We start from the raw sequence: 24,788 nt of genomic DNA, 5'->3' as shown, positions 1-24,788 counted from the left end.
GAGATAAATACCTGACGAATATTGAAATAATATATCTTACAGGGTATTGAGATAACATCTAACAGATTATTGAGATAACATATCTGACAGATTACTGAGATAAATACCTGACGAATTATTGAAATAATATATCTTACAGGGTATTGAGATAACATCTAACAGATTATTGAGATAACATATCTAACAGATTATTGAGATAACGTATCTGACAGATTACTGAGATAAATAACTGACGAATTATTGAAATAATATATCTTACAGGGTATTGAGATAACATCTAACAGATTATTGAGATAACATATCTAACAGATTATTGAGATAACGTATCTGACAGATTACTGAGATAAATACCTGACGAATTATTGAAATAATATATCTTACAGGGTATTGAGATAACATCTAACAGATTATTGAGATAACATATCTAACAGATTATTGAGATAACATATCTAACAGATTATTGAGATAACATATCTAACAGATTATCGAGATAACATATCTAACATATAATTGAGATAACATATTTAACAGATTATTGAAATAACATATCTAACATATTACTGGGATAACACATCAGACAGATTATTTAGGTAACACATCTGACAGATAATGGCTGGAGGTGATCTAAACATTTTCAGTTCTTGTCTATTTGTTTTAAAAAACTGTAACATACTTCGCTTTTTCCTTAGTGAGGCAAGGGTCCTTGCGATCGGTTGCATCATCTAAGGACCTTCCCAGGACACCGACTATAGGAACCAAACTGAACCATGCTGGCAAGAATACCCTTGAAGAAGAACTGAACAAATCGAAACCTGTTCTATTTTTAGCTTGAAAGCACCCTTTATGAATAAATAAAGTATGCACATGACATACGTAACGTTATAGTACGATATATTCATAACTATTTTCTATTTTAATTGCATAAATTGCAATTGAGGGTGCTTGCGGAATAGTCCCCTTTTGTATGTAAATCACATTTATGTAATCCCCAAAAGAGGATGGTGATATTAAAATCAGCCACTAGAAATCAGGGAGATGTAAACCTAACCAAAGACAACTTGATCTGGATTAGTAAATTACAAGTTGAAAAAAAAATGGTCACCGTGAAAATGTTAAACATCTCCGAAAATGACACCTTGAAAACGTTAAATATTCCCAAAAAGGACATTGTCATTGATAATCTTTAGTCATAACTTTTCTGTATTGATAAGATATTTACTGTGCTAAGCATAATTCGAAGTCTGATTGTTTTGAGTTTTGTCGAAGAACTGTAAATTGTGTTTGATATGTGATATGTTTTTAATATGAATAATATGTTAAAATGTATGTGATATGCGTTTAATATGTGATATGCGTTTAATATGTGATATGCGTTTCATATTTGATATGTGTTTAATATGTAAAGAATATACTACTACGTGCAGTAAATGAGAATTCGTTATTTGTGCATGAACTCTTTGGGTAATATTGGGCTCCGTGAAACTAGTTTTGTTTCCGCAATTTAGTGGCATATATTGTTAAAGCAGACATTTGATTTCAGGAACTTTTATAAACAGTTTGATGCGCTACAGTTTGATTTCTTACCGTTATGCAAAAAGCGCATAGAAAACTCGTGTAATAAAATACCAGCCAGTAGTTCTGCAAAAAAACTGTTTCACTAAACACATATATATAAATGTTGACCTTGTTGAGGATTTAGGCTTTAAGCTCTTTCTAAAGTGGAAATCAAATTAGAAATAAAGGCATGTAATTTGTTTTAATTTATGTTAATGGTATGGTCTTCTGTTCTGTGGCTTGTATGATCTGCTTCTTACACTAAAAACCACTTCGCAATCCACATACCTCCTTACTCCTCATTCTCTATCTCTCTCTCTCTGTGTCTGTGACACACACACACACACACACACACACACACACACACACAATACCTACATTAGGAGGACCTTGTAAATCCACATACATTAGGAGGTCCACCTCAAGGAAAGCATTTATACGCTTCCTTTATAGAGGATTTTGTTTGATTTTAAACGAAAACATATCTCAGGGTCTAGATGTTTTGAAAAACTACATTTTTATTTTATTGATATGATGTGTTTTCCACGTACATTGGGGGCATGACACACATGTTGTAAATGGCATACACTACGGGGATAGATTTACACACCTGTAGTTCACTACACCTAACATAACTTCGCAGAATTACCTCCTCCTTGTCCAAAGGAAGATTTCAGAATTCCGTTTGCTTTGTGAATTTTATTTCTTTAATTGATCTATGTTTCCAACTTTACTTGGTGTAGTATAAATAAAAACAAAAACAAAACAATATATAAGTATATACATTATTCCCATATTTGTTTTACTTTAGTATAAGCCATTCCGATGACTATATATGACCCAGTAAGAGCTAAATAGCACTTGTCGTTTTACAATTTTATGAGACAATTTAAAATTTTAGTGATTTTATGGATCCAAATAAGACAATAAAAACATGCGATTACACAACAATAAATTATTTTGGCAGTAGCATATTTAAAAAAATTGTCAATTTAAGACTATGCATTACTTAAGAAAGAATAAATAAAAAATGTAAAAATAAGACAGCTAGAATCGTAACCAATACAAAAAATGTAGTAACTATTGAAGTTTTATGTCGGGAAAAATAAGGCTGGATAATCATGGATCAAGACAAATCATTGGCGATTCAGTCTCAAAAGACTATGCAAATAGCGCCCTTGAGGTGTTGTCTGTCTCTGTTGGCACTGTCTGCTGTGGCTGTGCAGGCCTATACGTGAGTGACAGTCCCTATTGCAGTTGGTGCAGACATACTGGGAAGTCTGCGTTACTGTGGTTGCTGCCTCGTTCTTCTTTCTCTTTCGTTTCTCTGCCGCCAACTGGCCTCTCCTCGCATCAGCGACTGATATGCCATTGTTTGCCGTCAGTCTCCAGGTGCCTCCGTCCTCGGCCAGCTCTTCCCAGCCATTTGGTGAAAAGTTGCATGCCTTCATGTCCCTCTTGCATACATCCCCGAAACAGAGTGTAGGGCGGCCGACTCTTCTCATACCAGTGGCCAGATGTTCATATAGGATGTCCTTTGGCAGCCTTCCATCCTCCATGCGTAAGACGTGTCCCAGCCATCGAAGGCGGCGTTTGCTCAGCAGGGAGTACATGCTGGGAGTACTTGCACGCTGCAGGATCTTGCTGTGTGGAACATGGTCTTGCCAGCTGATTTTCAGGATGCGTTTTAGGCACCGTATATGGAAGGAGTTGAGCCGGCGTTCTTGCCTCATGTAGGTACTCCAGGTCTCACATCCATATAGAAGGGTGCTGAGAACGCAGGCCTGGTAGACTCGGACCTTGGTGTGCTCTGTCAGCGCGTTGTTTTCCCACACCCTCTTCGTTAATCGAGCCATGATGGTGTTTGCCTTTCCAAGCCTTCTGTCCAGCTCTATATCAATCGAGAGAGTGTTGCTGATGGTTGACCCCAGGTAGGTAAAGTTGTTGACTGCTTCCAGGGTGACACCGTTGATTTTGATGGAAGGGGCAATGGTGGTACCTTGCACTCTGACATTTGTTTTTTCCAAGCTGATCGTGACACCAAACTGCATGCAAGCATAAGCAAAACGGTCTCCCAGTCTATGGAGGGCATCATCGGTGTGGGTCACAAGAGCTGCGTCATCTTCAAAAAGCATCTCCCTGATGAGCACAGCTCTCACTTTGGTCTTTGAGCGCAGTTATGCCAGGTTGAACTGCCTCCCGTCGGACCTGGTGTGTAGATATATGCCATCCGTGGACGTGTCGAAGGCGTAGGACAGGAGCAGGGAGAAGAAGATCCCAAAAAGTGTTGGTGCCAGCACGCAGCCCTGCTTCATGCCGCTGTTAATTGGGAATGAGGATGAGGAGGATCCATCATACATGACTGTTCTCTTCATATCTGCGTGGAAAGAGATTAACTTGCTGAGAAGTTTTGGGGGGCAACCAATCTTACTCAGAAGTTCAAAAAGGCCTTTCCTGCTGACCAAGTCAAAGGCCTTGGTGAGGTCGATGAACATAATGTCGAGTGGTTGGCCTTGCTCTCTGCTCTTCTCTTGGAGTTGTCGTAGGGAGAAGATCATGCCGTCGTCGACCTGACTGCTCTGAAGCCGCACTGGGATTCCGGGTACACACGGTCCGGCAGCAACTGCAGCCTGTTGAGTATGATGCGGGAGTACACTTTAACAACGATACTCAAGAGCGAGATCCCTCTGTAACTATTACAGTCACTGCGGTCGCCCTTGTTTTTGTAAAGGGTCACAATTGTGGCATCCCACATGTCTTGGGGGACTACTCTTTCCTCCCAGCAGAGGCAAAGTAGCACATGCAGTGGTTTAATCAATGTTGGTTTCCCACGTTTGATAGCTGTCACTACCTGGTTCTTTGTCATTTTGAAGGGAGTCGATTGCTTTTCTGAGCTCCTCTAAGGTTGGCACTTTGTCGAGCTCTTCCATGGTGGGCAGATTCTTTATGCTGCTGAGGGCTGCATGAGTGACTGACGTTTCTCGGGAGTATAGCTCTGAGTAGTGCTCCACCCATCTGGCCATCTGTTGCCCACGGTATGTGATCTTCTCTCCCATCAGGGATTTCAGGGGAGCGACACCTTTCACTGTAGGGCCTAGAGCCTTCTTGATGCCACTGTACATACCTTGGATGTGTCCGGACTCGGCACTGTGCTGGAGCCCTTCACACAGTTGTTGCCAGTATTCGTCCGCACACTGTCTAGCGATGCGTTGGGTGTTACTTCGGGCACTTCTGAGAGCAGCAAGTTTCCGTTCATTGGGGCATTTTTTGTAAGCTAGGAAGGCTTTTCGTTTCTCCTCGATTTGTGGTTCCATCCTTGATATGTGTGCGTTCAACCAGTCCTGGCTGGGCCGTTCTTTCTTGCCAAACGTTGACATAGCTGTACTGTAGATGGCACCCTTCATGGCGTTCCACTTGGCTGTAGCGTCGTGCTCAGGCAGGTCCTGGAGAGCCTTGTCCAGGGCGGATACATACTCCTCCACTTTGGCGGGGTCTGACATCTGTGCAGTGTTTATGCGAGGACGTCCTTTTGGTTTTGAGCGGTGTAGTGTGTGTGGCTGTAGTCGCACTCTGCTCCTCACGAGGGCATGGTCGGAGTCGCAGTCTGCACTGTGGTAGGTTCTGGTGGAGAGGACGCTGTTAAGGGCAGAGCGCCTGGTGATGACCAAGTCGAGTTGGGGCCAGTGATGAGATCTGGGGTGTTTCCATGACACTGTGTTGTGGCTTACACTTGAAGAAGGTGTTTGTGATGCACAGGCCATGGTAGGTGCATAGCTTCAGCAGTCTCTGACCGTTTTCGTTGGTCTTTCCAGTGCCATAATATTAGAGGCAGGTAGGCCATGACTCGTGGTCCGCACCTACTCTGGCATTAAAGTCGCCGAGGAGGAATAGTGGTTCGTTTTTGGGGCGTCCTTTGATCTGTTCGTCTAGCTGCCCATAGAACTGATCCTTTGCGTCTTCTGACGACATGAGGGTTGGGGCGTAGGCACTGATGATGTTGACAGGACCTGAAGCAGTGGTGAGGCGGATGGACAAGATACGCTCAGTGCCCCCTGTGGGAGGTTCTACCGAGGCCAGGAGATTGTTTTTGATGGCAAAGCCCACTCCGTGCTGGCGGGGCTCATCAGGTTCTCGACCCTTCCAGAAGAAGGTGTAATTTTCCTCTCTGAGGGAGCCACTAGAGGCGAGCCTGGTTTCCTGGAGGGCAGCTATGCTGATATTTAGTCTGGTGAGTTCTATATCGATGATGGCCGTCTTTGTGGTGTCGTCCACTTCTCTGAGGTCTTCGGAGATGCCTGTACACATGGTGCGCACATTCCAGCTTGCAAATCGAAGAACTGGAGTCTTCTTTATTGGTTTCTTGTTTATTTTGTCTGGTGTGGAATTACCGTCTGCTTGTCATGCTAAACAACACACTGAGCTCCAGACACCCACTGGAGCAGGCAGATGATGGCGGGTCAACACCTTATTGACCAATGGCTGCCCAGATTGAGGCGGGCGATAATTGGCCAGTGGGACACGATGATCCCTCCCACTGTCAAAGCTGACCCGTGGCGCCCCTTCCCTACGCCAATCGGGTATGACTTATAACCCGTAAACTGTCAGCTTCCTTGTTGTTCCTCACTCAGTAGCGAGACTGGAGTGTCCTCTCGAGGGCGCAAGCCTGGGCGTGGAATATGGAGATCCTGGGCTGCCCATACGTCAGGATCCCCCTCTCGTCCTTGCTGGTGGGGTCCAAAGGAATGCTGAGCATGACATTTGGCAACAGTTGGGATGCAGGAGCTGCCGGAATGAAGTCGTAGTCGACCCCCCAGCCGCCTTAGGGGCTCCACTCCGGATTTTCTGTCCGGGTTTACTCCCGTACCCTTTCTTTCTCCCGAAGATATCCACAAGGGAGTGGAGCCATAATTCAATGGATGGGACTTGGTGGGTTTTGAATCAGAGTTTCCTTCTCCTAGATGAACTGCCTGACAAGGCTAACGAGCTTCATCTGCCCGGGTTTGGAGTCAGAGTTTCCCTTCTCTTAGACTGGTTGCCTGCCAAGGCTAACGAGCCCAGTCTGCCCACCCAGTTATACCGCCGGGCACTCGGTCGCGCCACACAACAGGCTCTGTTAAAACAGGGGGCCCCTCGTGAAGGTGCAGCTGTGGACACAATAGTGTAGGAGAGGCCATATGCAAGTAACCTCCTGCCCCGCAGAGCGAGACAGTGGTCCTGCGGCCATCATTACACCTGGGAAGGAGAGACTATGAGAGACGCTTCACTTTCCTTTGGCAAGCGGGACGTCAGGCCCAGGCCTCGCACACCTCCCATGACTACACAAACTCTAATTTACATTTCTGTGCAAAATGGCAACTGGCTCGAGGCTTCTTAATTATAATATCTCCGACTGCACCAGTTATTAGCGACATAGCTTATGACGTAAATAGTTTCCAATCAATACAAGCTGGAGTAAGAGTCTTTACTATAACCTTTATTATTTTAGTCATCCGACAGAGAAAAACATTATCTCTCAAGACTCGTTAAAGCGATTCCATTAATAAAAAGGTCATTTAACAATCGTGACAATCGTGTTCCCAGACACTGTTATTTGGTAGAATGAAATATCTATTTTTTTCTCCTCGACTTAATAAAAATGTCGTCTCAAGTAATGAACAAACATTTATAAAGTATCTAATTGGATCACCTCTATATTGATGTTTAATTGAAGAAAGTACACAATACATATTTTTCTCTTGCGAATATTACCTAGAACAAGACCATGTAATGTTCCAAACTTTATTTCATATGGTAAATTAACTTAAGATATATTTAAGATGGTAATACAATGCTCCCATATGAAGTAAGCATTCATGTATTTAGGTCAATCCAAATTTGTTTGACAATCATGCCTGCTGAGATTCGAACAACCAAACTTTTGTTCAGAAATCAGCCTCCAACAGCGGCGATATTTGTCTTTGATGAACCCAGTTTTCGGCTATCTTTGTTGTGGTATCTTTTGTCAGTTTAAAATATATTATAGAAGGATAGAAAGAATGTTATTGCATGTGTATAAAACAGTGCTGAAATTCATATCCCAGTATGATTTTGTGTTTCATTTCTTCCCTGTGTTTACATGTTTGAAAATGATTAATACCGTATAAACTTATAAATTATTAACATAGGATCTATAATTGTCTCATTTCTAGAAAGACAGCCCCAGTGGTCTAGTTGTTATAGCATCCGCTTTGGATGCGGGAGGTCGCGGGTTCGAACCCCGGGCGAGTCATACCAAAGAATTATAAAAATAGTACCAATAGTTGTCTCACCATGCGCTCAGCACTAAGAGGTTAGTGTAAGGACTGTTTGGGCTGTTAGCATAATGTGAATGGGTGGGACATGATGCTACATGTCTGCGGCATGATCCCCAAGTGCTTGACATCACTATAAAATGCCACAATGCAGACAGCATAGATATATAGCTGAAATATTGTTAACCCTATGTTAAAAACCAACATTGCACACACTCATTTCAAGAAGAATGCGTGTCCTGTAAGTAGATATAACAGATATTCTATTGCTGTGTATTTTATTGATTGTGTTGATTTTCTGTTGGAGTTAGCTTGACCTGGCACACATTCAAGATATCGTTCTGTTGAGCCGCCTATCCTCGTCTCGTTTCACCACCACGGGTCCGTATCTTTTCTAGGGAGATTCATTTATTATGCAACTAAAGATCGTAATGTGTTAATTATCAAAGTATTCTATGTGCGTTTTTATTGTACCTTCTGTGCCCCACACGAGATGGTATCATTAACAAAAATTGCACGTGCGCTCGTGCAGTACTGGCGCTCCCTACCCTGATGCTCGTGATTAAAACACTATACAAATTAACTCTAACCATACCTGAGATGGTATTGACTAAAAGTGATGTACTCATTCTCTACACAAACACGTGACATATATACACGTTTTACAATTTACGCTAAACTAAATTAAATTCACTATTTTGTTTCCAGAATGGTCGGAATATGTTTAAATGTGTTGAAATGTTTACGTTTCATATTTGGAATTTTTTTTTATTATGGTTAAGAAGAAAATAAGATGTTCTCATAGACTCTAATTTTGGTGGTGTATTTGTTATCCCTCAAAATATAAACCATCCAATGCTATCTCACGATTATAATCCGTATGTATGTATGTGTTGTCTCATTTGGAGTATTACTTTGTAAATGTATACTTTGCATGTATAATGATCACACTTTATATAAAAATAATGTATAAACACCGCAATCGTGATGTGCTTACAGGAATAAATTCTTCTGGGTTCTACGGAATTAAATTATACAGTATAATTTGCAAAACGATATGGACTAATTGATAAAAGTGACTGTTTCCTTTGCTTTGGTTTGTCGCAATAATTTTCTAACACAATAGTAATAGAAACTGGTCACACATGACGCCCCAAAGAAGTAGTTGTAATTAAAAAAAATTATCGTAAATTTATACTATATTGTTCGGGGTAAGGCGTTTGTTTTCATGGCGTTGTAAGGAATTACGAAAATAGAATTCAACATTGAAACACATTATCCAAACTCTATTGGTTATTGGTAACTGTAGATTTGCTAGATGGCTATATACAAATGTACGTTTGGATTCTTTATTTTGCTGCAAGGTTCCAGATTTATTGGGGATTTAAATAACACATTTTTGTAGTTTTTTCTGAGTTGAATTTAAGCAATAAAAATTGAAGGCAACACCATAGGTCATATGTACTTTTAAAATGTTATTCAGTGGATACAGTATCAAAGCACTTTCTAGAAATGCAATGTAAACTTTTCATTTCTCACTATTTCGGTCTTGATTAAGAAAATTTATGCAAAATAATTAGACCAGTATGGTGTACAGCGACTGTTAGAGAAGCCAACTAGACACAAAATAGATTGACTATGAAAGAAGCAACATAGAAGGTTTCCATATATTTTGCTGAAGGTCGTTGAGTCGCTATTAAAACGCGGCAAACATTCTACTGGTTAAAAACTCTGTTCATAAACGTTAATCAGAGATTTGTATTTGAAAATTGTGTGTGTGTGTGTGTGTGTGCTGGGTGCGGTGGTGTTGCATTGTGTCCAACGCAACATGATATACATTGACTTATCATAACAATCATGGAGAACAACATACAACATGTTTCATGAAAGGTCCATAAGATTTATGAGAGGATTTAATAATCTCGAATAAGTGACAGTAAAGGTGCACGTCAGATAACTGAAACAAAACATTTTCTTGTATCAGTCAGATCAGCTCAGTTTATCACGAAGACGGTGAAGCCAGGTATCTTGACAGAACAAATCAAACTAATTTTCATGTTGAGGTCATTCAAGAAAGATATTTAGCTGGAAGGACAATGTCTATCAAAAAATTTGCTTCGTTTTTTAATGATGACACATAGAAATACTCTCCTTTCTGTTATACTGATGTGTGATATTTATTTTATTTGGTCTGCCTTTCCGACTGTCCTAAGATTATTAACACATTAACCCCTGGAGGTTTTTTGCAGTTTTTGCCTGAAATTCGAGTAGGAAACACAATTTGAAAGCTATTTCTGAATAGATCAGAAAACACCAAATCCCAGGTGATCGTTCAATAAAATACTGCCTAGTTGTGTTAGAAACATCGTTTTTCATTGGCTATTTGGCTCGCGCATGAGCAAAAGGGTAAAAGTAGAATTTTTTAAATTTATTTTTTTAAAATTTTATCTTTTATGTTAAACTGAGCTATTATGTCTGTATCGAGACCACTCTTTATTCCAAATGCCCATCTTATCCTACTTTTTGCAAAGGTTCATCTGTCTGTTTGCAGTTCATACCGGTTTGCCTTAGATCTGAGACCAAAAAGTCTAAAATCCGGACTCAAAATGGGATTCCGACCACGGTCGAATTTTGGGTCGAAAAAAATCGGGTCCAAAAAATGAGGTTTTCCCCTCTGTATTTTGTGATGCAACTAGAAATTCCAGATTATTTGGTATCATTGTAGAGCTACATCTATCTACCTTTCTATAATGCCACCCACTTTAGTGTATCATGCATGACAATGACGCTACAGAGCTCGGTAGTAGGCTACAACCTCCTGCCACGTTAACTCCTCGCTAGGTGTTAATGTATTAACACGATTATACAGTAACCATTCCAACTAAAGAAATAAATATACATGTAATAGGCTAAATATTTAAGGACCAATATATGACCTGTCTGACCTTTAAAACTTCTTAACGATTACTGCATTTGTTCACTTTATCTTTGTATGGACTTGCATTTTGTGTTAAACACTGGTCGGAAAAGCATAGATGAAATTTCACGTGCTAATGTATGTGCTCATTTAGATTATCTCGTTAGATTTTTGTCTGCTTTAACAGTTTTCTCAATGTGGTGTGTTGGTATCTTTTTCAGAGCAGTTAAACTTACAGGTGCGAAAGTTGGCTATCATTTGCTTATTGACGATCGTTGGATGCTAGGCTTTTATTAAAGGATTTATAGTAAAATTGATTTATTCCCGGTTATATATTAACTTGGCATTTCTAACACAATGCCTTTAACTCATTAGTACAGATCCCCAAAATAACTAAATAAGTATTAGTACAACGAAATCAAACAGTACAAGCTGTGCTAAAAGGGCTTAGCGCAAAATTGTAACATTGGGATTTATTAGACTACCAGCACGACATAATACGTTAGGATCAAGTATATCAAAATTGTTCGTTTAACCACTGATTGTACTGCCTTAGCCATGCCTTCTCAGGTATTCGGGTATGTGGCTTAGACTTACATGAAAAAACACTACAACACTACACCAACCAAACAAACTAGATCATACAAAATGAAGAAATAAGTCTTTCTCATTATCGTACAAGTATCTGCTACTGGTAATGTTTTGTCATGTAAGTCGAAGCCACATGAATAGACACGTTGAACGTTACAGTTTACAGAAGTAGTTGTACAGGAGTCCTTGGAATCAGGGGAAACTTATGACTGGTAGCGGGATTCGCGCCAGGGTTTGACATCGCTCGGTCAAGAAACTTTTCGGTTTATTACAATATTTCTTGTGTGAGCATAATGCAAATATGTATACTGGCTTGCACTGTTTTCAGCCAGTATGATGTAAATTGTTGAGATCTCAGTCGGTCAGGATATTCTTTAACAACGGTATCATTTATCCTAACACTTCTTTAAATACGGTTCTATTTCAATAAGGTACCATTCACAACTTGCAATACATTATATCAGTCGGGTTTCCAAAATTAACTAATCGATATTCAATGGCTCTGAGTAATATTTTGGTCAATGTTCTGATCTGATTATCTGGTTATTGTAAAAAAAATATATTGGTTATAATCAATGACACCTTTAGTTGTATGATTATTAAAACATTCTATTATGAATCCAGCATAGTATTAGTTAATATTTCGACGATATTGTTATATGTGTCCAGTACATTTGAATAGGTATATTTATTAACATTAAAATTAGGCATTTAAACTGTAGAAAAAGAATTCTACTGGAAAATATTTCATCAGCATAAATAACTCAGGATTGCCGAATCCAAGACTAGGACTAGACAACATTTTATAGTACCTATCTTTACTCTTTTCATGCCAAGTCTCACGTAATGGCTCGTTTTAGTAGATATTTGAATTCACTTGCTTGTTTTTGTGTGTGGTCCAAAACAAAAAGCGCATGCGCGGAATTTAAATTCCGTTGCAGGAGGTTAAAGGTTACCGACCATGCTCCAACATTTTTATTTTTACATTAAATTTGCATAACATGATTAAAAGTAGTTATACTCGCACAAAAAGAACAAAATATATCAAGTGTAAAGAAGGAATAATAATTGAAGCACTCGAAATAGAAGTACACAATGCTGTTACTTCCCCTTAGCTACTATTTTATACCTATAAAGGACGTCAGCAGGAAATGACGTACATTTATCCCCACAAGACGAAGTACATGCTTCTTATTGTCGGAAAATAAAACACTATAAACTGTGGATAGGGGACATTTAGATGGAACTACTGAAAACTAATTTACTGTTTAGCCTTATATCGAAATGCCCGACGCACTAGATTGTGTCGCTTTCAAAACTGTTCCATTGTTTCAATTTATTTTGAAATATCCCGATAATACAGGTAAAAAGGAATCATTGCTGGCTTCCTTATGTCTGCTGAATTTATTAAAGAAAAAAAAAAGAAATCGGGACACTTAAAAGAATCGAAAGAAATCAAACGTGGCTTCCTTATGTCGGCAGACTTCATAAGCAAAAATCGGTACACTTAAAAGATACAAAAGACAGTTTCCTGGGTCGGTTTGCTTTGTAATAAAATAACCTTTGTACTTGATATCATGTAGGCAAGTTTAAGCAAGGAGTTTATTGCTCGCCGCCAGTTCTGTTTATTCATCACCCGGGCTTGTATTTGTTTGCCATATGTAATCATAATTGATGTTTGCAGGGAAAATACTTGCTTTAATAATACTTTCGAAGCCCATGCTAGCGAAAAGATTTGCACTCACATTGAATGTATTTTAAAATAATGATTTTTTATTTGCTAGATACTGTCACATAGTTAACCTGGATACAATACAATCTTGGTCAGTTTGGGCCCTGTAAATTATCATGCGTGAATGGCAGGTGCCTTCAAGCAATCGAATGATATTTTCGTCTCTATTGCGATTTTGTTATCTGACGTAAGCGATACACATTACAGAAAGGTTGCATGTGCAAGCCAGCATTCGCTATATATACGGAGTTCGTGGACATATTTTGTTCAGTAAATTTCGCATGATGAAACAAGAAGGAATACATGATAACAATGCAAGGTTAGTTACTTTCATTTTATTTTCAAACAAATGTTTGTTTTATCAATTTTATTGTACCGTGCCGGGGGTGGGGGTGGGGGGAGAGGGATGCACAAATTCAACACAGAATTAGATCTTTTCTTATTTGTATGGGATAATGAAGCAAACATGATCGACGATATTGACTAGTAATGACAAACGTTCAATTTACACGCGTATACACTAAGACAACTTGAAAAATAAAAACAAACAATAAATTTAACTGGTAAGAACTTCATATTGCAGTAACTATAAACTGATAAAGGCTCAACATTTCTCTCTCTCTCTCTCATGTGTAATAAAGTGTGTATTATATGCAGCAGTGTTACAACCTGAAGCCTAAAATTAAATATATTTGTTATAATATCTCATTACGCTACCCTTATAAACATGTATATGTAATCTATATAATATTACCTTATTAATCAATATCAATAATTTGATCAGAAGACTTAAATTGAGGGTGTCTTTTTTGCACTTGCATATGTTTTATTAGCATTAAAAATAAATGTATATAAATATTTTAACTAGAACGAGCAAGATATGTCAGTTTGTGTTTTCTGTCATATATATGTACGTTACGAAGAATGATTAATTATTTTCTTTTAAAGAATATCAAGATAATTTGGGTTGTTTAAAGTTTGTTGTTTTCCTTAAAACCTATTCCTAAAACCTATCTTACATAGTATATACTTGTTGTTTGAAGAAAAAGAACTTATTCCAACTATTGTTAAGTAGGGCCGAATTGTCTTTCGAGTTGGGTCGAAATGTCTTTGGGCCAAATTGACTATGATGATAAGGTCAAACGTTTGTCAGTAACATGTATAGATTTAATATTAATTATAAGTACATAGTTGCCTATAGTTTCAAATATTTATAAGAGTTTTTCCCTGATATAAATATTAAGCAGACGCCAAATCATGTTTTTAACTGTATGAAAAATTAAGTTTAAAGAATGTGAATTATTTGTAAGCGTTTCCAAATGTGACATCTATGATCTAATAAGCATTTAATGAATACCAACATTCGCATTGAAATCTGTGTATTACTTGCCGTAAGCCTCAAGTATACATGTCTTGTAAACTTTTGTATTTGTTGGGTTAAAGATCTAATAATGGTTTAGTGAATATTAAACTTTATGTTCAATGAAATTTTAAGTAGTGAGTTTCATAAAATCTTATTTTGGGAGTAAATTGTAAAAACCCTTGTTAATTCATATAGTTTCCCTCTTCACAGCACAAATATGTGCTTATGTAAATAGTTATTGGGGTGGCCGAGTGGCATAAAGCGCTCTCCGTTACGAATCACTGCCATCACACCTCTGTCTTCGCCGGTTCGAGTCTCGAATTCAGCCAGTGTGGGTATGTGAGAAAGTTCTTTCCAGGGTTTTCCCGGGTTCTTCATCCACCATTAATACTGGCCTCCATGTATAGCCAATCGTGTGCTGAAAAATGGCGTTAAAACTCAACAACAACAAATAGTTTGTGCTTATGCGCTGTGATAAAATCGTTCTAACGAGAATAATAGTAAGCCTGCATTCTTTTGAACTTGTAAAGTTTTATTTAGGTTCTCCCCCTAATAAAGAATGAATATGCCTTTTGGAATATTATCATAAACAATAACTGGAGTTGGTCAGATTACATTCATATAGTTATTCATCTACCACGAACTTCAACTAACTTAATGCAACTCCATTAAAAATGTGTATAAAATTTTGAAAGTTAAAATATACTCATTCAAAGTCTCGGAAACGGCGAATGCATAACATTATTTAAAACGTACTTTTTAATTAAGTACCAAATTTTATATTTTAATATTTATTTTTATGGAATAGTAGGATCTAAATAAGCTTACAAAATTATGCTAGGAAAATGTTATCTTTGATGACGCCTTGACCTGTACTTAACCGTTAGTTTTGCATACCACCACTGCTTTAGCTACAGCAGATGGTTTTGCTGCTATGGTGATGTGAGTTGAAAGTCTGTAATATAATACTTTCATTGGAGGTTTGCTATCTGGTTCTAGAAGTTCCTTCGTTTTGCCCCAGTTCAAGGAAAATTCACTTTAATTAAACCATTCCTTACAACATATATTTAATAATTGTAATATTTATATCCTAACAATGTAGAAAATAATTCAGTAGATTTTCACTGAAATGTCTGCATGAAATGGATTCTGGTGATAGTTATCAAATTTAGGTTCTCTGCCGAACGATTGCGGTTAAAAATATATTCAAAACTTATGTCACTATTACTTTTTTTTAAAAAAAGTGTCCTTATTTCACTGATGCCTAATTGTTTAGATTTTAGAAAAATGAGTTAGTATCGTGTTGAAAATTAGTAATAATTGTAAGAGTATTAGTAGTAGTAAAAATGATAGGGGCAGTAATAATATTACTAGTTGTTATCGAGGCTGTCTTTTGATAATACAACAACAGCAACAGCAAGAACAACAACAACAAATAGTAATAATAATAATAATAATAATAATAATCTCCGTTGGAAGTGAATGTTCGTGGTTTTGTTAGAACGTCGATTATGACTGCAGTAATACCTTGAATTACTGAATCGCTACATATATCCGATATTTTATCATACACATTAAACTTGAATTTAACACACATAGTACCCTTGATCTATATTGTCACTGAGTGGTCTTACACGCTCACGCTGATGCAGTCTCTGGAAGCGACTTTTTGCTGTATCGTTCGAACGTCTATACTGACTATAGTCCAGCTATTGAAGTATCACACATATCCGACCTTTTATCATACACATTACCCTTGACCTGTATTGAAATTGAAGGGTCTTGGGCACTTACATTGATACAGCTTCTAGAAGCGACTTTTTGTTTTATTGTTAGAACGTCTACAACGACTGCAGACCAGTTATTGAAGTATTACAGGGTAAAACAATGAAACCTACGATCTAGGTTAACGAAACCACGCTCCAACTGTGAGGAGACACTCGTATAAATGCTTTGTGAATGACAAGACTAGCACATGTATTATTATTATTATTATTATTATTATTATTATTTCTGAAATCAGTAGCGTGTATTTTGTCTGCAAAATGTATAACATATACGTAATCTCTATTATTAGTTGCTTGTTTAATATGATCAGTCACACAAAAGGCCTTATCATTTTAAAATGTAATTACTAAAACAGTTAATTACTCCTTTTCTGAGTAGGAAATACGTTTAATCAACTTGGAATTCATCAGCGATTCATCATTGGTAATGTAGTAATGTTTCTGAAAGATTTTGGATATTACAGGCTTGCCAAAGTGTAGCTTTTGCAAGACTCTCTGTTTGCAAAGATCGACAGAATAGAGGACATTTTTCTCAAAATATTTCAATGTACATTAAAGATCTAGTATGGCTGGATAATTAAGGCTTTACACAGTAACAAACTCGAGATGCTGCCTGGGGGTTTCGCACTTGTTACCGGCTTTCGAACTGTCTGTATGTAGGGGCGCATAGACAAGAGTTTGATGTTTTGACTTAATTGAACTTATTCTGAAGAACGAGTGGACTGTTGCAAACTATTTTATAAAATCAAGAGACTTTTGTAGCCATAATGGTGATTTGGCACATATAATTTTTCCAAACTTTTGCAATATTTAGTTTTCCTTCTTCTGTACGGTTTGAATCAATTTTCGTCTGCGCATTTCTAAACTTAACTTAAGCATATATATATATATATATATATATATATATATATATATATATATATATATATATATATATATATATATAGTTTAAGCTCAATAGCATGCATACTCTTTGATCTACAGCTTTAAAATAGTTTTAAAAAAAGTAACGAGCAGTGTCTGAATTAAGATATATTACTATATTGTAAATTTTTATCTTGATAATATCTTGCCCAGAGGCGCACCTCGCATTCATAGCATATCCTTTTTCCATAATTGTAATGCGAATAAAATAATAAAACATATTTTAGAAACCCCGTGTACTATACATTTGTTTTATGTACAATTCCTTTGATGTATTATTGGTACTGATACTTAGAAGCGTTGATTACTAATATTGTCTTCATGTATGGAATCGACATTGTAATATGTCCAATGTAAGCGTAGAAGTATGGTAATAAATCATTCTAGTTGACGATTTGTTGCTTGGTACATTCAGCTGAATTTTAAGATTTGCAAAATAATCATAAAGCATAAATGGCAGCTAAAACCAACTTCGTTTTAAATAGAGTTAACGTTATATATATAGACATGGAAAGGACTCGCACTTACATATACTTATCATTTCTAATACGGCTTTCGGCAATATAATACAATATTTATCTTTGCCTACAAGTGAGGTTAAACACTTTTTTTTAAATGTGTTATCACAGGAAACACGGACATGATTCATGTGAATGCCTTGATCCGTTTTAACACTAATCGACTTTAAATGCCGATATTACTCTTTTAGTATATGATAAATAATTGTTAACATTTCTAGATGATTTCATTTCTAGATGATTTCAAAGTTGTCCACATTTTCAGGACATACCGATGAATGTCCAAAATAGAGATTAAACACAATTTTTCGATTGAGTTTGAAGACCTTATTGAGTGGGTTCTACAAATTGGATACGACACCCTGAATTGCACTTGCAATGAGAGGACTTACACATTCTTACAGTGTAAGTTAATCTGAAAATACACTTCGTCATATTATGCAATGGTCAGTCAATATTTTATATGTTGTAAGACATACATTAGGAGGAACTGATTGAAACGTGTTGAAGTCGTTGCTGGAAGGACTTGTTAAAGATACCCCTAATAGCAAAAACTATATATTGATTATTATTCTAAGATTAACACTAATTGATTTATAAATGAGCGAATACACACCTGATTTGTGCAATCCTCTCAACGTTGGTGTGTAAACATGTCACCCGATAAGACCTCGCAATGTTAATGTGTATACATGTCACATAAGACCTCGCAATATTGATGTGTCAGCAAACTAAATATTGCAATATCACAATGTTGAAGTTTACACATTGCTGGAGGATACCTAGGTCTGCAAGTTATATTGTACACATATAGCCAGTAGTGCGCTGATGTACTGTTAAAACCTTCATACATCTACAAATAAATACATAACACCCTGCAGGTATGTATCGTGTGGGTGTCAAAATACCTATAACAAGTATGAAATTACATGTTTGACATTGCAAGTTCATATATTTAATTTTGCAGATGATGTTTAAAATGTTTTGAACATGCTGTAAAATGTTTCGGAAGTCTAGTGGATCTGTGCAGCATGGAGTGAAAAAATCTAAATATGAATAGAGTTCGTGATAAAACGCCGACCAGTCTACTAAACTCAGTGATTTGCTGACGAATAAAATTTGCAGACCAAGTGCAAAATAATCATTGTACGCAAGTTATTTCGTTCATCTGCATATTTCCATGATAAAACACAGCTTAGACCACTTTTTCGTCGCTGGTCAAGAGTAAACGTTTGGAAACAAAAACAAAATGTCAAGACCCGTTTCGAAAAATACATTCTTTACTTCGCTGAACAAACCGCAACGCAACGGGTGCAATCAAGCAGGCTATTTAAGCGCTATTAAATGCAACATAACTGCATTTTAACTCATTTTTGTTCCAAGTACATGATGTTTTAGAATAATACTAAGGCATGTATTTGCATATATCTAGAGTAAGACTGATTAATTTCAATATCGGTTTTATTAGAACTATAAATAATTGTACAATTTCAGTCTCTTTATTATGAGGACTATAAATACAATTTATTCTTTCATACAAATTATTGTTAGTCTTCCTTTTGTATATATTTTCATATTTTTATCAGATTTTTGACAAAATAATAGCTATTCTTCACAAGAATTTGGTCTTTAAAGGTAAGCAACGAGAACAGTCGTTGTTTAATAAGTATGACTTTGGTAATAGTGGCACGCACACGCAGTTCATTTAACTATTAAAAGAGCACTTGTCCTCAATTGCCCAGACGTCACTAAATACATGCTATCACATTTCAGAAGCTCTAGTCCAGAATCTAAATATCAATGCTCGGTTTTGATGTGTTACCCGTTAGTGTAATCCTTGGAATTTAATGCGCTTGAGAAAATCATTAATTCATTTGATTAAATTATGTTTGGATGTTATATACCTCATAAAATAAACTCAAAAGTATGCAAGTTAACATAAACAATGACGTATTTGAACTTCTCCATATTCATGACTTGATAAGATAAAGTGTTTATCCAGTTTTCTACCCGGCAAAAGAGAATAATACCTAACATTTGAGGTAAGCCCGCCGGAATGTTTATTAGCTGACAACGTTATTTCGCGTTGCAATATGTCAGTATATGTACATGAAAGTCTTACAGATTTTATTTTACAAATATCAAATTTTACCTAATAAAGGTATTGAGTGTATTATTTTAAGGTATTGAATTTGATAACCTCTAAATATACTAATTTATTCTTCATCACATCGGAAATGATAATGATATTATATAAACGTTTTGGAAACTTAATCTGTTTCATTCTTATCTAAATGACCTGAATAAATGGCATTTTCACTACACCAAGAAAAACGAATATTGTTGAATTCACAGAGTCATAGTACAATATGTTCTGTAATATTTATTATTATCATAGCATAAGAAGGCACGTTGTTTTGGTGCTTTAAAATTCTACAAACTTCATTACCGGTTCGTCATCAATAGATGATCATGTTCGATTTTCAGACAGTTACATAAATGTTTAATTGCACCTTGTTTTGAAATATTAGTTGTTCAATTTTTGACCAAAACTTTATTAGCACGACTTAAAGAAAACCACCCGAGTAAGCAGTGTAATTTTGGAGGTATAGTGATATTTAAGTCTGCATGAGCTGCTTAGATGTTCAGCTCTTTGCAGCCTTTTCTATTATTTTTTGTGAAGTGTGATAGGAAAGGTTTAAATATTCTTTGGCAGAACCTTTATTGCAGTTCCAAAAAAAAAAAAAAAAAAGAAAAAGACATGAAATGTTCCAGGTGCATTTGTATGCAAATATTTGAATATATTTTGATGCAATGATATAAACCTGTGTCCGTTTTGGATACATTTGGGCATGTATAATGTATGTATATGGTCTGCCGTTTCGTGCTTGTTTCGTAAGTTCACATCTAGTATATTAGATACAGTGCTGAAAAACACAGCGTCACAAGATGAAAGCTAGGCTAATTTTGTTACAAATGCTGTATTTGTAAATTTCTTTGTTACAAGCATATTCTTCACTTAAAAAACAAGATTTCGCCAGCTTCTACCAGCCAATAGATGACATTGTCTCATAGCATCCTGGCAATCTTTCTTTCGAGGCACTCTCTCTGGTAGGAAACACGTTTCAAATGCAGCTAATAGTGCATCTTTTTCTTCTTTCGTCCATTTGTTTCTTGTTTTCTTTTCCTATGGAGAGAGAATATATATATATATATATATATATATATATATATATATATATATATATATATATATATATATATATATATATATATATATATATATATATATATATAAAAGCAAAAATGTTTGTAATTGGTTTATCACAATAGTCATAATTTAATTTAGAATATTTCGGTGATGCTCTACACACACACACACACACACACACACACACACACACACAAACACACACACACACACACACACACATATATATATATATATATATATATATATATATATATATATATATATATATATATATATATATATATATATATATGATTGTTTTTAAGTATAAACGCAACTGAAACAAAGATCTAACAGATCTTTAATTCATGTATTCAGTTTCTTTATTAAAATGTAACATATGGTATGTTTGGAAAGTGTTAAAGGAATGGAGTTTAGATATAAATTGTTAGAGAAAAATAAGCTATGTATGGATATCTGTGCGTGTACATGTCTGTATTTATATATGCAAGTCGTTTATAACACTTAACATCTGTCAGCCTATTTGTAACTGAGGTGAAAGAAAGAAAATCTAACTGGACATTTTTTCTATGACAGGTCAGATAATGCTCTGAGCGCTAACAAGTAACCTGCTGCTGAGCACAGTTTACGTTTCACAGGCATAGCTCTTCCACCCGATACGTCCATTTTTAGCTCTTCACACCACTGGTGTTTGTTTTGGGAATTTCACAAGTACTATGTTTAAAGATGTAAATTGGAATTTTCCTACGGATATAATAACTTACATTATTTCTAACAAAACGAAATTATCAGATTTCCATGATTAATATTACCTAGCAATAAATACCTGGCAAAAGCTCACAATTTGAGCTCTGAAGGCTGAATAAGAAGCAATTACAAACAGATTAGTTTGATTAGTGTCCCAATGATCTCCAGATAATTTAGCGTTACACCCATGGGGCCCATATATAATGATAAGAAAATGGCCTATTTACAGCAGTTTCTCGAAACAGTGTTTCTGCTAACGTCATTACTCTGGTTATAATATTTGTACATTACTTTATATTAGTAATGCCTGACAACTTTACAGCAACGAACTAAAAGTGAGTAGCAATAATTTGCGTTGTAGAATGATCCGGTATATAATTTAATGTTCAACGGTCCTTATAACTAATATATAGTTTTAATAAGCAACTTGAAAATTTGATCCCAAGGTCTAAGGTAATACAGATTAACAAAGAAGCGCTTGCTACATTACGAAATTAGTGGAAAGGAAAAACTAATTGGTTAAGGTATATGCAGGTTTCCTTGATCGAAAAAATATAATTGGGAGATAAGCTATGCTTCAAAATGTTACAATTTAAGACGCTTCACATTTTATTTGTATGCGTACAGGGCATGGAAATATAAGAGGAATCCAGTTAAAACAGTCATTGAAGTTTTCACTATCTGAGATAAATTATAATCATTTTCATATTGATTTGCAAAATTACTAAATCATGAAAAGATTGAAATTGGTAAGCTACACCCACCCACCCACCCCATCCGCCCATTTCCGTTTGCCCCCAGGTCCGAAAATGCGATCATAAATCAGACTCTTAGCGACTAAATTATTAGAGGGAATAGGTAATGCCAGAAATCAAAGTTAACTTACCGTAAATTTGGTATAAGTGCCTGAGCCAGAGAGGATCGCCACCAGCAACGTCAGCGTCAAAAGCGAACAAGAGCCAAAATCACTATCTTCTGCTGACCATCGCTAAGATAATGAGGCTACGGACAGCCATTGGGAAAATGAGTTGGGACATTCCTTAGAGTAAGAAAGTAGCCCTGTGATACCTCTATTCCACGAGGGGTGTTATATATAGTACATCTAATTGTAAGACAATTTACCCGTTACAAGTCAATATTGAATTGATATTATATGCCACACTGGCATAAATAATGTCCTAATCTAGTGTCTTTAGGTAACAAATCGCCATTTTGGCCGCGTTTAAGACTTCTTTGTCTCGAGACTTAGCGAAGTATCTGGTCCATGTATGTGTAACTAAACTGACCATGACTGTCGTTATTAGTGTCAGTCAACTGTGCATTAAATTTTAAGATTTCAAATAAGTCAGCTGTTATCTGAGACAATGGCATTTTTGTGTGTAATATATGTTAGAATTTGTAGAAGTTAATTATAGGAGCTGATAGATGGCAGATAGTGAACTATGAAGTCAGATTTAAGATAATTATTCTCCAAGAAAGAAATATTAGGAATAGATCCAAATGAATGAAACTCTCGCGCGAGGATCTTATAGATTATTTTTGACAAATAATCGTCTCATTTCTCAGCATTAGCATTAAATTAAACATGCCACGTGGTTCAGCGCTGAACACTTGCATCGCTTGGGGTAGAATAACATTTATCCCGATATTAACTTTGTTGTCGAGGGTGTCGTGTGTAATTATCAAATATATGAATCGCATGTATTGTATAATTAAGGACATTATTATTATTATTGTTATTATTATTATTAAAAAGTCCTAAGAGTAATGAGACAAGAAAATGGATTATTGATGAAAAACAAGATCTTGGAAGTACTTAGCAACATAAAGTCACACATTTACGTATTATTTCTCATTTCCATCAAAGTGAATACTTATATCGGTTGTACATGAAATATGTGTGATAGCTATAGCTATAGAAACAGACAAAATACACGATGGAATTTCCAAATAGAAAAGGATATCCAAGTAAAATAAGTCATCTCCTAATCAATCGTCGAACATCCGTAGAGTATCACTGACTCAAAAGATACACCAAAATGATTTGACTATTAGGGATAAATAGATAACGCTCGGAAATGCAAGATCCTGGATTTTCTTGTTAATGTACATTGTGCATTTTTTAAAGAAAATCCTGTATTTTATATGACGAAAACAAATTGGCTTTAAAATGTGTAAAATTGAGTTTATCTCCAGGTTTTCCGATTATTGTCATTATTTCTTTTAGCATTGCTGGTTGTGAATCAGACTCGTAATCCAAAGGTCACGGGTTCGATACTCGCTTAGGCAGCCGTGATTGACTGCCTTTGTGTGTCCATTGGCACTTATCTCCATTTTCCCGGGCATCATATAACACTTTTATATTAATTTGGTGCCATCATGGCCACGTCTAGCTTGTAACGGGAATGTCCTAAGTTTCTGTGGTTTTCAAAGCCGGTCACATCTACTTAGGCATTATTTGATTGCGGAGCTTGACAATGTGCACACAATCTCCGAAAATGACTATTAAACAACGAAGTCGCCCTGTCAGCATGGACAATTTTACGCTGTACAAAAACATACGTTAATACATTTTGACGAAGAATTTGACTGGTTCAAATTACGATCTATACATGCAGTAGATTGACTTCAGCAAGTCATTACAAAAAAATACATAAAGGAGCCAATGTTTTTGAATTATTTTGTTACATTTGCAAGCTACAAAATAGAGTCCTGTTTGGTCAACATTTTGGTTTAATTGAAAGATGAAAAGCCTATATAAATTCTAAGATCTATATATTTTCACATGTTACTCCACAGACATTAAGATGATAGTATTATGAGGATATCCTCCTAATGTCAGAGGTCCTCCTCATGTTGGTGTGTAAACATGAGGTTGTCCTCCTAATGTAGGTAATGTGTATAATCTGTTACCTTCCATTAAATGAGTCAAAGCAATTTCATGATCAGTTTCAATTATGTAATCAATATTGTTTTGGAGACAGCCATATTTAAGAAATAATAACGAATTTCGTGAGGGTAAACATCTCTAACATTGCGTATATTAAACTGATATACGAAAGGTATTCTTGCATAGATAATATTTTAAACACGTTTGGTCTACTGTGATTTTGAACTTACCCATTCATATATTCTTCGGTTAAATGAATGG

The 24,788-nt window shown here is 36.2% G+C and overlaps 1 protein-coding gene across 1 annotated transcript in view; it reads left to right on the top strand.

The window, feature by feature from the left end:
* Window positions 1-1,760, top strand: part of LOC149781664 (transmembrane channel-like protein 3) — a 44,491-nt gene extending 42,731 nt beyond the window's left edge. Inside the window, exon 20 of the mRNA XM_089935742.1 lies at window positions 690-1,760. Within this exon, the coding sequence (XP_089791868.1) occupies window positions 690-832 (143 nt within the window). The 3' untranslated portion in view covers window positions 833-1,760. The remainder of the gene's footprint in view (window positions 1-689) is intronic.
* The last annotated feature ends 23,028 nt before the right edge of the window (window positions 1,761-24,788 follow it).

This window comes from Sinohyriopsis cumingii, chromosome 15, assembly GCF_028554795.1.
Source record: "Sinohyriopsis cumingii isolate HCF-2022 chromosome 15, ASM2855479v2, whole genome shotgun sequence".
Classification (NCBI taxonomy): domain Eukaryota; kingdom Metazoa; phylum Mollusca; class Bivalvia; order Unionida; family Unionidae; genus Sinohyriopsis; species Sinohyriopsis cumingii.
Note: the sequence above shows the minus strand (reverse complement) of the source record. Positions and strands in the feature narration are given on the sequence as shown.